The sequence below is a fragment of the Staurois parvus genome, unplaced genomic scaffold, assembly GCF_062004578.1.
Source record: "Staurois parvus isolate SC_StPar_1 unplaced genomic scaffold, SC_StPar_1.0 ptg000818l, whole genome shotgun sequence".
In the NCBI taxonomy this organism is placed as follows: Eukaryota; Metazoa; Chordata; class Amphibia; order Anura; family Ranidae; genus Staurois; species Staurois parvus.
In genome coordinates this window covers 11,924,912-11,938,833 of record NW_028318614.1, presented here as the reverse complement: position 1 = coordinate 11,938,833, position 13,922 = coordinate 11,924,912, and the positions used below count along the sequence as shown (strand labels likewise).

Genomic DNA, 13,922 nt, shown 5'->3' with positions numbered 1-13,922 from the left:
GAAAGAACACACAGAAATAAAATACCTGGATGGTCTATGTCAACAGGCTTTGACCTTGTATCAATGGCATCAGTTTGGCATCTGTTGGAGATGCTTTTGAGATCATTGAAATTTCATTGACAGGTGTGTTTGACTTTCAATTGACCTCTGTGTGGCCTGCATTTGACCTACTCCAAGTGGATTTTGCAATCCCATAGAAATTAAAAACCCGTATAATGCGACCAAAAGCCAGTCAACACAGACCCTCTCTTAGTAGAGTGGAGAGTTGTGGAGGTTCCAATTGCTGTTTCCTGCCCCATGGTAGAAATTGGCCATCACCCCCTGTCCTGGTGACACAGAAAAGGTGGCACAGAAAAATAAAATGCAGCTCCAAATTCCTTCTCCACTTTATCCAAAACTGAAGAAAATTCCATAAAAAAAGAAGGAAAAAAACAGACAAGTTTTTTGACTTGTGATATGGTAGATTTTGCTTTATTGATATGATATTATTACAAAAAAAAGTACAATAGGTGCAGAATCTGGGTGGTTGTTAAGTTGCATATTATGCTGAGTGCATATACAGTTTGGACAAGCTATGACCAAAGTACCATAGCATTGCCATTAAAAAAAACATCACTTAATAACATGAAAAGCCAACAGTCCAGTGACAGTGCACAGGAAAACATTTCCTTCACATAGTGCCGAGGCCACTAAATCCATCCATGAGATCTTGGTAGTTCCAGTTCTGTAGATAACAGATTGGAAATGCACTGCACTTTGGCTCTGTAAAATATAAACCCTCATCAATTGTTTGCATCAATAACTGTTTTGCTTTAATTTTTCCAATAAGGCAGAAAGTGTATGATACAATATAGTGACAAAAAAGTCCTGTAAGATTGATTGGAATCTAAGGAAATGCTAACATGAAAGTTGAAGGAAAGAAAAAATGGACACAGATGCTGTTTATGCTGTGCATGAATTATATGAATGTCCATTAACTGTTCTGTAACTTAATGGATAGATAATGGTACATAATAAAGGCAGATGCTCTATAAATGATGTGACAGCTGAATTATGAGGTTGGGGTTTCCATTCAGCTTCATGAATACATAATCTGCTAAAAAAAAAAAACATCTGCCAAAGCATGAAACGTAAGCAAGACAACCATGTTGATAAAAACAATAAGATATATTCTAACAATCCCTGCAATAAGACATGGCCACGTACTGTAGTGACAGTGGCAGTCCCTCCAACAGTGAATGCATATGTACTCAATATCAAATATCAGACCTGAAGTGTAGACATCATTTGCATTGCTGGTTACACATACTTCAAAGACATAACAGAGTTCTTAAATGAAATGGCTCAGACCTGCTACCCATGTATTTTATGTTTAATTCTTTTTTTCCATGTTTTTCCTCTCTTTATAATACTGAAACATACCAGTTGTAATATGTGAAATATGGTTTGTGAAAGGCAGCCGGTAACTGTTTTATAAATGTGTTTCTTGCTCTTTTTTTTCCTTTCATTTTTTTGTTTACTTATATATATTTTTTTACTTATTTTCTCTTTTTTTGGTAAAAAGCATTTACAAAGTTCTAAAAGTACAAAAAGAAGTCATTAAAAGTTGTTTTCTCTTTCCCATATGATTTGACACTTGAACATTGATCTTTTAAGATCCCTCCTTCTAATTTTGTAACATCAATAAATAATGTTCAGTTTGCATTTGTTCTTCATGTCCGACATATTGTGATGTAAGGTTTAATTCTGCATCTTTCTTTTTTTTTAATTTTTACGTTTATTTTTTTTACAAAATGTATCATGGCTCAACATTGCAAGGAAATAATATTAATATCATAAAAAAGATTACAAAGTAAAAATGCCTAATTACACATCCTGCTCGCCTTTCTGGAGCCCTCCCACCCCAGCCCTATTTCTCCCCTGTGATATGAAATATTGTACAATTCAAGTAGTCTTCCCGTTGTAGGTTTTTTTTTTCTTTTAAAGAACAGACAGAAAAACAAAGACAACCAATAAAGGCGTACTGCCACCCAGTTTAGCTGCTTATATAATTGTTGCCTGGCATCAAGATAGTATAAAAGCAACTAACCTGCACAAGTATTAATATTATTATTTCAAATATGTATTTGCCTAAATTTGCACACACAAAAAACAAATTGTGGCCAGAGGCTATTCTTATAAGATGTTTAAGTGGAAGATATTCAAAGGAGTAATTTTAATGGAGAATATGTAACAGAATCTGAAGTTAAAAGTTTGACGCATATTAGGTGATCCTCTATCATTCTGTCTTCAATATAGAGTTAAAGGTTTTCCTAGTTTAGTAATTAAACCTTATCGTTCAGCAGCCTTTTTTTTCACTTGTAAAACCCACGTAAAGTATATTGAAATCCAAGAACAAAAATATTATATTTTGCAACTTATCTGGCCTTAGGCCTGGTTACCACTATTGTGGCTCTGCGAACCACGTTTATGCGCGCACAGAAGACCATTAATTTGCATGGTCTGCTGTGCCTGCATTTCATGCAGGAAAAAGGTATTTTTGAAAAGCCCCATGTGATTTCCCTGTGATTCTCACACTGTATTTTTAGATGTGTGGGGGTGCATTTAAGAATGAATGGCAGTCCTGTGAGTTTTTAAAGAGCAGCGTGTTTTGGCTGCGGGCAGAGATGCAGGTGCGGGACCAGGTGAGATTCCCACAGCCACCCACCCACAATAGTGTGAACCACATTTTAGATGTCATTGCATTCATTTTATTTTTTAGGCTTTTACTTCTGTCAATAACACTCTTCCTGTCCTAGCTGACAATGCTCACTCGCTGTGCTGTATCTATGGGAAATCAGCATTGTTACCTTAAACCGCTTGCTTCTGATTTGGAATACAGAACAACCCTCACCACCTCCTATACATACCATTGGGGTATATAGGAAGGTGTTCAAGGGAGGTGAACTGGGCAGGGTTGATAACACTGCTTGAGGTTTCAATGTAGTACAGACACTGTGTTGTCAGCTTATTACAGGAGGTTAGCAGATCACTGGATTTCTGGAAGGATCTGACATTTTTTTTGCACTTATTGGACAGGTATAACAAAATGCTTTTAATGGTATATTTAACAGGCCAAACAAGGTACAAATAAGAAAAGTTTACTGTTAGGGTTCACATACACTTTAAGTTCAGGGGATAGGCTGCAGAACTGTTAATAAATCATCTCTATAGATCGAAGCATTACAGCTGATATATGTTTTGGGGTTACTTTAACCTTATTGGAATACTCTATTAAAGGTGTGATCATTATGCCAATGTCTACTTCTAGGGGCTAAAATAGTATTAGTATTTATAAAAAATCCTGCTAATCCAGCTGCTTGAAAGTGAGCATGGGTCATATGAGTCTGCATAAGGCCGGCACATTCACCTCCATCTGGGGTGATTGTATTCGCAGTGTCAATGGAAACCTGTCTTTAAAGAAGAAATATACTTTATTTTGAATGTTTGCACATACATTTGAAAGATGTTAACTTCATGTAAACAATCTTACCAATGTGCATTTATAATTTGAAAAAAAAGTTTTTTTATATGTATAGTTCTAATTATCTGTTCTTAGAGGTGACCTTTAGATCTGCTTATCTTACTAATGTTGTAGGAACAAGTGGTAGTCAGCAACCATGTAATCCATGGTCTAGGTAAATAGGAACAGCTTTTTTTATTTTGTGGCAAGAAAAATCTAATTTTTGTTTTAATTCAGAATAATTACATGATTTGATCATGCTGACTACCCTACTAAGTCATATAGAGTGTGACTTTAATGAAGGTCCACTTTAAGGCAAGGTGGCAGTAAACAAGAGTTGCAATGCATTTGCATTCTAGGCAGTGCATACACAAAAGTGAATGCATTTGGCAAAAACGATGCAGCTGTATGAGTTCACCCAAAACCATCTTGTTTGACACATACAGTGTGTTAGATACTATTTACCCTTTAATGAATCAAGCTACACACAGCAATCACAATAATATACTGTATGAGACTCAATGAATTATTTAGCATTAGAAATACATATTACTAGGTACACAATAGTACCTTTATAACCTTGTATCATTTTATTTTAAAATAATGATATATGACTTAATATTAGTTCTGTTTTTTTATTTGTAATTTTAATTATTAATTATTAAAGCTGTGAGTATATGGAAGGAAATTGATTAAGAGGGCATTCTAACACAGGAAAAACAATACTGTCTGTTCAGCTGCAAAATTAATTTCTTGATAAACCTCTAGTCTTAAACATCCGATGATCAACCAAATAGTAAAACCTAGTAAAACAACTGTAAAAAAAAATGCATTCCAAAGTTAAATGGACATTGAGATTTTCATTAAGTCAGAGATGGACAGTCTTTGGCAACTTGCCAATTGATTTCATACTTAAAGGGATTGTCCTACTAGCTTTTTTGTAACAGCTACATATTCTGTTCTTTTTAAACAGATGAGTCACCTCCTCTGACACCCTTGCTACAACTGACAGAAGCCCTCTTTTTCCTCTGGTCATGTGGTTGGTTGACCTAGCTACAAGCATCTGAAAAAACTATTCAGAAAGCACTAAGGAGGAAAGGCATTCTGTCAGCTGCATTTTAGGCTGGAAATAGCTGATACAAAGAAGGAATTTGCATAGGATCCTGACCCCCTTTTGATCAGACAGAATCATGGTGACTGGTAAAATGGCAACTCAAAACAGGGCCGCTCTCTTAATGTAGTCATGTTTTCTAAAAGTTGCTCTCATTTTATAAAGGGATGTCTTTCGCGTTTGCAGAAACCCTTAAAGCTATCCTTTACCTTCTTTAAGAAAATGAAGGTGTGTCTAACCCTCAAACATAGGTGAGATAGCCACTATGATCCAATCAATGGCGTTCATATATGGCAGGTTTACATTTTCCCAGAATGCAAGAGTGGCTTATTACTGAACCAATACAGATCTTTCTAACTTATATTGCCTAAGTTATGAGAAAGCTATCTAGTAGCTATGCAGAACATCATTTACCTAAACATTTAGTGATGAAATGACTATTGACAATTGGGCTATGGCTACATCAAAGAAAAAAATGTTCTATTAATTTACTGGTCACATACTACCACATACCAAAAATGTTCACAATATCATCACAGCTATGATATTCCCAAAAATATATAGGTAGTGTTTGCACTAGCTGCTGCAAACGCAATGATGTAAATGTCATTGGCGATGCAACGCTATGCATAAAAATTATAACTAAATATTATGTTTGAATCTATATTTTATGCATAAGTGTTCAAACATTTTACAAGACAAATGTACTGCATATTCTATAGAACCACAGAGAACAACAATCACTGTAATCTTTCAGAATATATTATTCCCTAATGAATTCTCTTTAGTTCATAATTATGTTGAAAAAAAAGTATGAAAGAAAAGATATTTATAGAAAAGGCGATATGGCTTTCAAGTTATGGAATAAATGTTTGGTAGCTTTTTTTTTTTAATAAAAAAAGAAAGATTTCTGATATAAAACAAACGTGACTTGAATTTTATATTAAACTACGTTGTTTTGGTCAATTAAAAAATAAAGGGCTAAAGTTTAAAAGAAGTTTGGGTATTTCTAAAAGTATTCACTTTTTATGGGTAGCTAAGTGCAAACTAAAGTAGGCTTATCAGAGGTTGAGTGCTATGTGTATCAATGTAAATGTGGAAAGGCAAACGATGTATAAAGTATCTCTGTGGAATTCACTATCAATAAGCATGCAGCCAGACAAGTCTGAGGACTCCAGGTCGATGTCTCACAAGATAGCAAAGACCCCAATGGCCCATTTACACCTTGGAGTCCTGGTGAGTTGTGATAATGCTTGTAAAAAATGAACTGCACTTGCATAAAAACCATTTTTAAAGGTTTATTTGCCCTTTACAATGGAAATGTGTTATTTGTGTGTTACTGAATTTACGGCTAAATTGGTTGCTTTTGCTTCTTAGTTTAAGAGTGAAACATAAAAAGAGAAGTATCAGTTTTCATTAGAGAAGTTAGTTTTTAAAAATATTCAGTGCTGCATTTAATGACATATGCTTTTAAGTCCATATGGCAATTGAAATCGGTTGAGGTGGCAGACCATAAGGTATAGAATCTACAGTGTTGACCAAGTGGTAAAATCAGACTTCCCAACCTTTCAAGATGCAAAAAAAACAGGATATGTTAAGTTAGGCCTAAGACTTGTCCAAAATCTGCCCAAATGTTGACTATATTCTAGCAAATATTGCTTGCATTTACCAAAATCTGTTGTTTTCGTGACCCTAAAAAAACTGTTGGGAGACAAAGCTAAACCTAGTTGTTAATGGGTATGGCAATCTAGAATGATACAGTTAATTCCCTTTTCCCCTAGATATGGCAAATCAGTAATGGTGCAGCTAATTATATGTTCATCTGAATGCATATGAATGGTTTTAGTGTTAGATTATATCCTCTATATAATTCAGAGGAGGGAAAAAACAGGTATACTTTTCCTAAAACGAAAAGCATTATTTTTTTCAAGTTCAATATGTTCTCATCTCTTACGTTAATACTATGCAGAGGATTCATTCAAAGAAAGCCTCACAGGATTCAATTGATGGAATGCACGTTTTTTAGGAATCCTAGGCTACATTACAATCTCACTCCAGCTCTTCCCATCTAAGTGACATTAGCACCAAAGGACATCATATTTACATCAACTCATCCCCTTCTTTCAGCGCTATACAAAAAAAAAGTTCCATAAAAAATAGTGCTTGACTTTTTTCCTTTTCACAAAAAAGTAATATAATATATATATTATACATATATAAAAATCATTGTAATCTGTGGCATATGTGCAAAGTAGACAGAGCTCCCATTCAAAGTTAAAAAAGGCATCTGCCTACTTCTCCCCTTCTTTTCTCTTAGTTCTCAATGATTAAAAGGTGCAAATACATTTGGAATTCTAGAACTCAACCCCTTTGATGCCAAAGATGGCAGCGCATTTCAATAATAAGGCTGCTGAAGCCTCAGTGACACAAAGGAATAAGAGAAAAAGAAACCCTAAAAAAAAACCTTACATGCCCTACAATTTTTTCTTTCCAGGCATAAAAAAGGTGCAAAATAATTTTGGACATTGACATTGAAATGCTACAGGAAAACAAAGAAGACATTAAGCAGTGTCAAGATGTTAAACCAGATGTAAGAAACAGCGGGAAATTCTTTTTTCTTTTCCGCTCTCATCTGCCCTCTTTCCATCCTTAAAGTAATCATGTGGATGGATTTCTAAATAGTTCCACTGGTAAAACATTTTTGTTTTTCCTTAACGGCACAGCTAGGCCCAATGTGCCCGGATGATGCATATTTGTGTGCATGCACACAGAAAAATACAGTTGTGTCTTTGCATACTTTTTCACGTACATACATACGTGCTGCAGTTTGAAAAACTGTTAAAAAACACAGAAAAGGACGCAAAAATCCACAGAAATATTCCCCACCAAAAGGCAATGTTGTTGTTTTTGTTCCAACTTTGGTGTCTCAGTTTGCTTGTTTTACTCTTCTGTGAGGTGTCACATTGAGCTTTTCAGGCTTCAACTCTGTCGCTTGGCTTGGTCTCTCTCCAGTTCAGAGAAGACAGAAGAAAAACAAACAGAACATAGAAACAGAAATTGAAGGCAGTGGAATCCTGCTTAGTAATGATTCCCAGCTCAATTATGGGAGGACTCTGAGTCTTGCTGAACAGATTGAGATGGTGTCATCGGTGAGGTCGTTAATGGTCGGTGTGATAAAAGCTCCTGGGATTCTTCTATTTGCCTCACCCACCTCCGATACTGCCTTGCCCGGACAATGGCAGGGACCCCTCTCCTTAATCGGTGACTCTGAGTGGGCTTTCTTTGCCAGATGTCATATTTAGAGTGCTTGGTATGAGAATGCTTATGGTACAATTCCTACAAGAGGAAAAAACAATGATCATGATTAATAATGCCACACAAAAAATGGATATTTCAATAAATAATATCTACATCAACTAATGTGGAATTCATCACCTGCTCCAAACAGGATTACAAAAATTCACATAGAAAGCGTTGCAACCAATCAGCAAGCCAGGTGGTGGCTGAAGGATCCACAGTCAACACATCTCCAGCTCAATGGCCGATAAAACGTTTCTGCATAACTTGATGTATATTTTTAATTGCAACCAATGCTGAACACAAGCAAGGCCTGTTGGATTTTGACTGCCAATTAGTTTATGATGTTTTACTGCATATGTTTTTAAATTTAACCAGAGCATGGTGTATATATATATATATATGCATATATATTTTATTGTTTGTGTGTGCATTTTAAACACTGGATTAGAAAATTTCATAATTGGCTATTTGTAAAACACTGCTATTGCCACCGGTCTGTAGAAAATAGAATATATGGCCATATTAATATTTGGCAATTCATTTTTGTCACTTTGTATCAGTGTGATCAGCATAATGACCTTTGCCTAATTCTCAACCTGCCTTCCCTTAAAAAAAAAAAAAACTTGCAGATTGGATTTATGAAAGGATTGCTGCCATTACAATTTTAATGCAAAGAAATCTATAGTTGTACTTTATGGTGTTAATGCAACAATTTGTCTGATGATCTGCAATTTTTCAACATTTCAAGGGTAATTTAGTGAAACATTGGCTGATGTCCTGGTGCCCTCATCCTCTCTACCTTTTCTTTGGGTACAGATATTTTAGAACTAAGTCAGCAGATTGCTGAAGCAGATTTACATTACCAGAACTCCTCAGCATAACACATTCCCATTCACCTTATTCAGAGATGGCAATGCAGTGGCAGGTGCGGTGGAAAGGTCTCTTTCATTCTTGACCGGCTTCGCACAGTATGTCTCTAATAAATCTAGGTCACAACTTCGAAAGCAGCATTCCTCCACAATTCCTCTGCTAGCTCTGCGGTTGGAGCGCCCCGTATTCTTTTCTGTAAATAGAAAATGTTAATCTATTTTAACATGAAAACCTAATATGGCAACACTCCCAGTGGATTAAAATAAATACAGATTCTAGAGATGTGTATTATACTTATTGGTTCATTACTGGTTTTATATTCTGTAGTTTTACTTATTACTGATAGCGATACAATGAAACACAGACAAATTGGAGAGGAGGTGGAAGTCATAGAAAGACACTGGTTTATATAGAGAAGCGATTGACTCAAATGGAAGCCAACATTGAGTTAGCTCATGTGGGATCAGGTGGTCAGTTTAAAATGCCAGATACAGTATTTTGTGTGAGGCTTCTATAATTTCAAAAAGGTAGTTTTATATGTATTGAAAAAAAACGTTTTCTAGCATGGGTGAAAACAGACATAAGAGTTTTGTGCTTTTCTTTTTTAACTGAATCTTTTAAAGTATATGTAAAGCAGACACGCCAAACTAGTGTTTTATGGGCCACATGTGGCTCTCCTTCTCTGCAGCCCTCTTTAGTTTATGGATTAAAAAAAAGTATGCCACCAGCTGTTCTCCAGCTGATAAGTTATATACACTTACATCATTTTGTAGTAAAATACTTAAAGCGTTACTAAAACTACAACAGTAAAATCAGTCTGTATATACAGTAAAGCATGCTTGTTAAACTCACTGTGGAAACTAAGGGGTTAATCCTCTGCATTGTGTAAAAAAGCTGTTTGATCCTGACTTCTCTGATCCTCCCTTTCTTCCAGTGTCCCCCTCTTATCTCCTGATAAGACATATCATGTGGAGACACTCTGCACATGCTCAGTTTGGTTTCTATTGCTAGAGAGGGGTTCTTTTTTTTTTGGGAGAGTGCATGTGATCAGCACAGGACCAATCAGCACTGTCCAGACAGAGATCAGGAGTTCTGCATCCTCCTACAGCAGTAAGAAAACTCCTCCTACAAGCTTTAACCAGTGCTCTGCTGAACACTGATAGAAGTCACAAGACTACTCTAACTACTGATGAGAAAAGGTATTTAGCAGTTTATTTTAATTAAAATAATTGCATTTCCATGTTCTGTGTACTGTGGGAGATCAGATATAGTGAATGCAGGGTCCTGGGTTTAGTAACACTTAAAGGAAATGTTATATGAGCTACATTTTACTATAAAGTTAACTTCTCTTTCTAGGATTAAGTAGGTGCGTCCCTCACCAGCCCTATTGTGCCACAGAGCACACATAATGTGGTCCACTCAAGAATTTAGCTTTCTCAGTTTGGTCCACTGATTTATCTGAGTTTCACATCTTCTGTCTAAAACCTGTTTCCATTTTGAATAGAATAGGAATTGGTTATAAATCCTGTAAGGTTTTTTGCCTTCTGTGTCCCATTGGGGAGAATTTCTTTTGCTTCTTGTCCTGTTGACATAGCAGTAAATCTCTTCAAGTGTTAGGAAATTACAACCAGGACAAATAGAGAGAGCGAATATCAGCAGCGGGACTCAAAAAAAGCAAAAAAATTCCCATCAGAGAGTCTAACCCACCATCATTCTAACCAAAGCTACAAGAAAAGTATTGGCTTTTGGCGTACAGTACATTAATGCGTCTATATTGCTTTTTTGTCTTATCTGCTCTGCATTTCTGTGAAAATTTTAGTGTTTCCCATTTTTTGGACTGCAGTACTGTTAAAAGAGAAGTATGAGTTTCTTAAGAAAAAAAAAAAAAAAAAAATATATATATATATATATATATATATATATATATATATATATATATATATATATACTCACCTGGGTGGATGGCACATCAGTCCGATGCTGCATCTGCCCCCCCCCCCCCCCCCGCTGCTTTTGAGACTGAGAACTGAGCGATCAAAGACTGGTGATTGCTCAGTTCCCAGTTTTCAATGAGCAGAGTGCCAGTGACTGCTAGTCACTGGCTCTCTGCTCTGCCCCTCCAGCATTCACTGGAGCGCCAGACTGTGAAGGGAGTGGGAGAGGCTGGTTCAGGCTCTCATCAGGCTCTCAGCACCAGTCCAGACATTTGGGTGGATCCTGATGTAAATTTGGGATTTTTCCTGAACGTGGACCAAATGAGAGATGTCAATCAACAACAGGCTTTAGCCTGCTGTTGGCTGAAAATGGATCAGAAAGAACTGCACTCCTCTGATCCATAGGAAAATTAAGGCCAAAAAAGCTTTGGCCATACTTCTTTAATATCAAATTGGCTTTGCTTTGGAACTGGAAAAAGACCAAGCTAACAAGGATCTCTTCTAATGCAGCATTGGCATCTGCCAAAAACATTTCAAATCATTGACAGAAATGCTATTAAAAATGCTTGTCAGTCTGTTCCTATAACCAAACTGCAACATGTTTTTTTTTTTTTTTTTTACAGGTACTTATATAGCCAATATGTCTATTTACACAGCGCTTTACATATTTATTTTGCATTCACATCAGTCAGTGCCCTCAAGGAGCTTACAGTCGGAGGTCCCTAACTTATATTCATACATACACATACTAGGGCCAATTTAGACAGGATCCAATTAACCTACCAGCATGACTTTGGAATATGGGAGTGAACCAATGTACCCAGAGGAAACCCATGGTGATGCAACTTACTTTTGTTTTGTAAATGTAGACATAGCGTGCAGCAAGTTAGTACAGCCTTCATCATATAACGAGGAACATGTTCTGAACACAAGATTCTATAATGCTCCTACACACATTTGTGCAGTTATGTTGGTCATGCACTAAAATACTCCATCAACAATGTTTTTTAAAAGCATCCAAACCAGTTTGGAGAATCGCCAACTGTAATTATTTAATATGACATCTATACATCATAACAGACTGAAAAAATTAAAACATATCAGCTTAGCTCTGCATCTTCAGGACTGATTGGTTTTTAACCCCTAGGGACACCTATCCTCCTATTCTGAGGCTGAAGATTTCAGATAAATATTCATGTCCCACAGCTCAAATACCAGCAGAGTAAGCCATGTAAACAACAGTCTTGGATTTCACTCTTGGATGGGGGGGGGGGGTTACACTAAGCTCACTCAGCTCTTTTCCATCAATTCTTCTGTACTGTGTTAACCCTTCTGTGATCCATGTTTAAGGGATTTAAAGTGTAGAAATTCTGAAGAGGAAGTTTGCAAATTTTTCTCTAACCAGTCTGTCATAAAAATACCAAAAATTAGATTTCTCTTTAAAGCATGCTTATAGTTACTTAATTGTCATATGTAGATGTCTCCTGGTAGGAACCTAATATGTTTCAACCATGCCAACCTAGAAGGTTACTGATAAAACCTAGAACATACTGGTAGTTTTTATCTCTTATTTGGCCAGGGAATATCTTTTTTATATCAAAGGTAACTTTGAATTATCTCAAAGTAAGGTTACTATATACCCCAGTGTAAAATATATACCTAGAACTGTATTCTAGGCCAGATGCAGTCTTAAAATGAATGTTTAGGCTACATGTAAAAAACATTTTTGGTGCTTCTCTACAATATATTCACATTTATTTATTACAGATACTTATATAGTGCTGTCAATATGCAGCACTTTTCATATATATTGTACATTCACATCAGTTCCTGGCCTTAAGGAGCTTACAATCTAAGGTCCCTAACTCAAATTCATACGTATACTAGGGCCAATTTAGACAGGATCCAATTAACCTACCAGCATGACTTTGGAATATGGGAGTGAACCAATGTACCCAGAGGAAACCCATGGTGATGCAACTTACTTTTGTTTTGTAAATGTAGACATAGCGTGCAGCAATTTAGTACAGCCTTCATCATATAACGAGGAACATGTTCTGAACACAAGAATATGGGAGGAAACCAGTATAGCCAGAGGAAACCCATGATGATGCTGATGTAGCTTACATTCATACATACACATACTAGGGCCAATTTAGACAGGATCCAATTTACCTACTAGCATGTCTGTGAAGTGTGGGAGGAAACCGGAGTACTCGGAGGTACCCGCAGGCACCGGGAGAACATGCAAACTTCAGGCAGGTAGTGTCGTGTTTGGGATTTGAACATTTCTTCATGTTTTGTCTCTTTAAACACCACAAGTACAGAAGAAACACTGTTGCTCCAGCTAGAAATCCAGTGAGCTTATATCTTTCTGTGTGCACTAAAAACTTAAGCAATTATCAGCCCTGTCCAAATAAGCAGAACACCTCCCCCAATGTTATGGAAATGAGGGGAGATGTTATGTAGGTATAGTGAATGTTTTAATCTAGGGTGGAAACTCTTCCTGTCCATAGATACAGTATGTTGAATAAGCGTTGTCTCTGTAGGACAGGACGTGTGGTGATGAAAGGCTCACTGGGTGAAAATAAAGGAAGATAATCTTGAAAAAAGAAAATGAATGCATCCACCACATCTATGGACCTGTCAATTGCAATGTATTACGTATTTGTTTTTGCATTCAGATACACTTTAAAATACAAAGCCATTTACCCAATGATCAATGGTGTTCTAGTCCTATATTGACTAGGACTAAAGGTGCCATAGATGTGAAATTATAGCCAGATCCTAGATGTCAACCAAGTATATCTACTAGTGCACAAGCAAACGCAAACCCATGGCTTGACCAGGTTATCATGTTTAAGTCTAGGAAAAAGTGAAGGTGAGGGAAGGGCGCCCAGAGGAAGAAAGACTTCCCATTTATGTTCCATGCTAGATTACTCTTGTTCTCGGTCATTTTTCTTTGCAGTGGTGAATCGTGGTAGTTATGCAGCAACATAAGCAGCCTGAGACAGTTCTTCTCTCAGACATCTCCATAAACAAGGCCAACCGTAACTTGATAAACACTTCATGATATGCTAAAAATTGAATCTGATGTGTATATATAACGCACTGCTAGCTTGTTGTGGTGGCCTACTCATTCACTGCTTACCCGTACTGAAAACAATCTCTTTTTTCCTAAGTGGCGGTGTTAAAGCTGCGGTAT

At 36.5% G+C, this 13,922-nt stretch overlaps 1 protein-coding gene across 2 annotated transcripts in view; it reads right to left on the bottom strand.

The window, feature by feature from the left end:
- Window positions 1-440: 440 nt before the first annotated feature.
- The window catches only part of IGF2 (insulin like growth factor 2), a 69,831-nt gene continuing 56,349 nt past the window's right edge, over window positions 441-13,922 (bottom strand). For both annotated transcript variants that reach the window (XM_089655080.1, XM_089655081.1), the window contains exons 3-4: window positions 8,810-8,976; window positions 441-7,949 (exon numbers count right to left, since the gene is read on the bottom strand). In XM_089655080.1, the coding sequence (XP_089511206.1) occupies window positions 7,710-7,949; window positions 8,810-8,976 (407 nt within the window). In that variant the 3' untranslated portion in view covers window positions 441-7,709. The remainder of the gene's footprint in view (window positions 7,950-8,809; window positions 8,977-13,922) is intronic.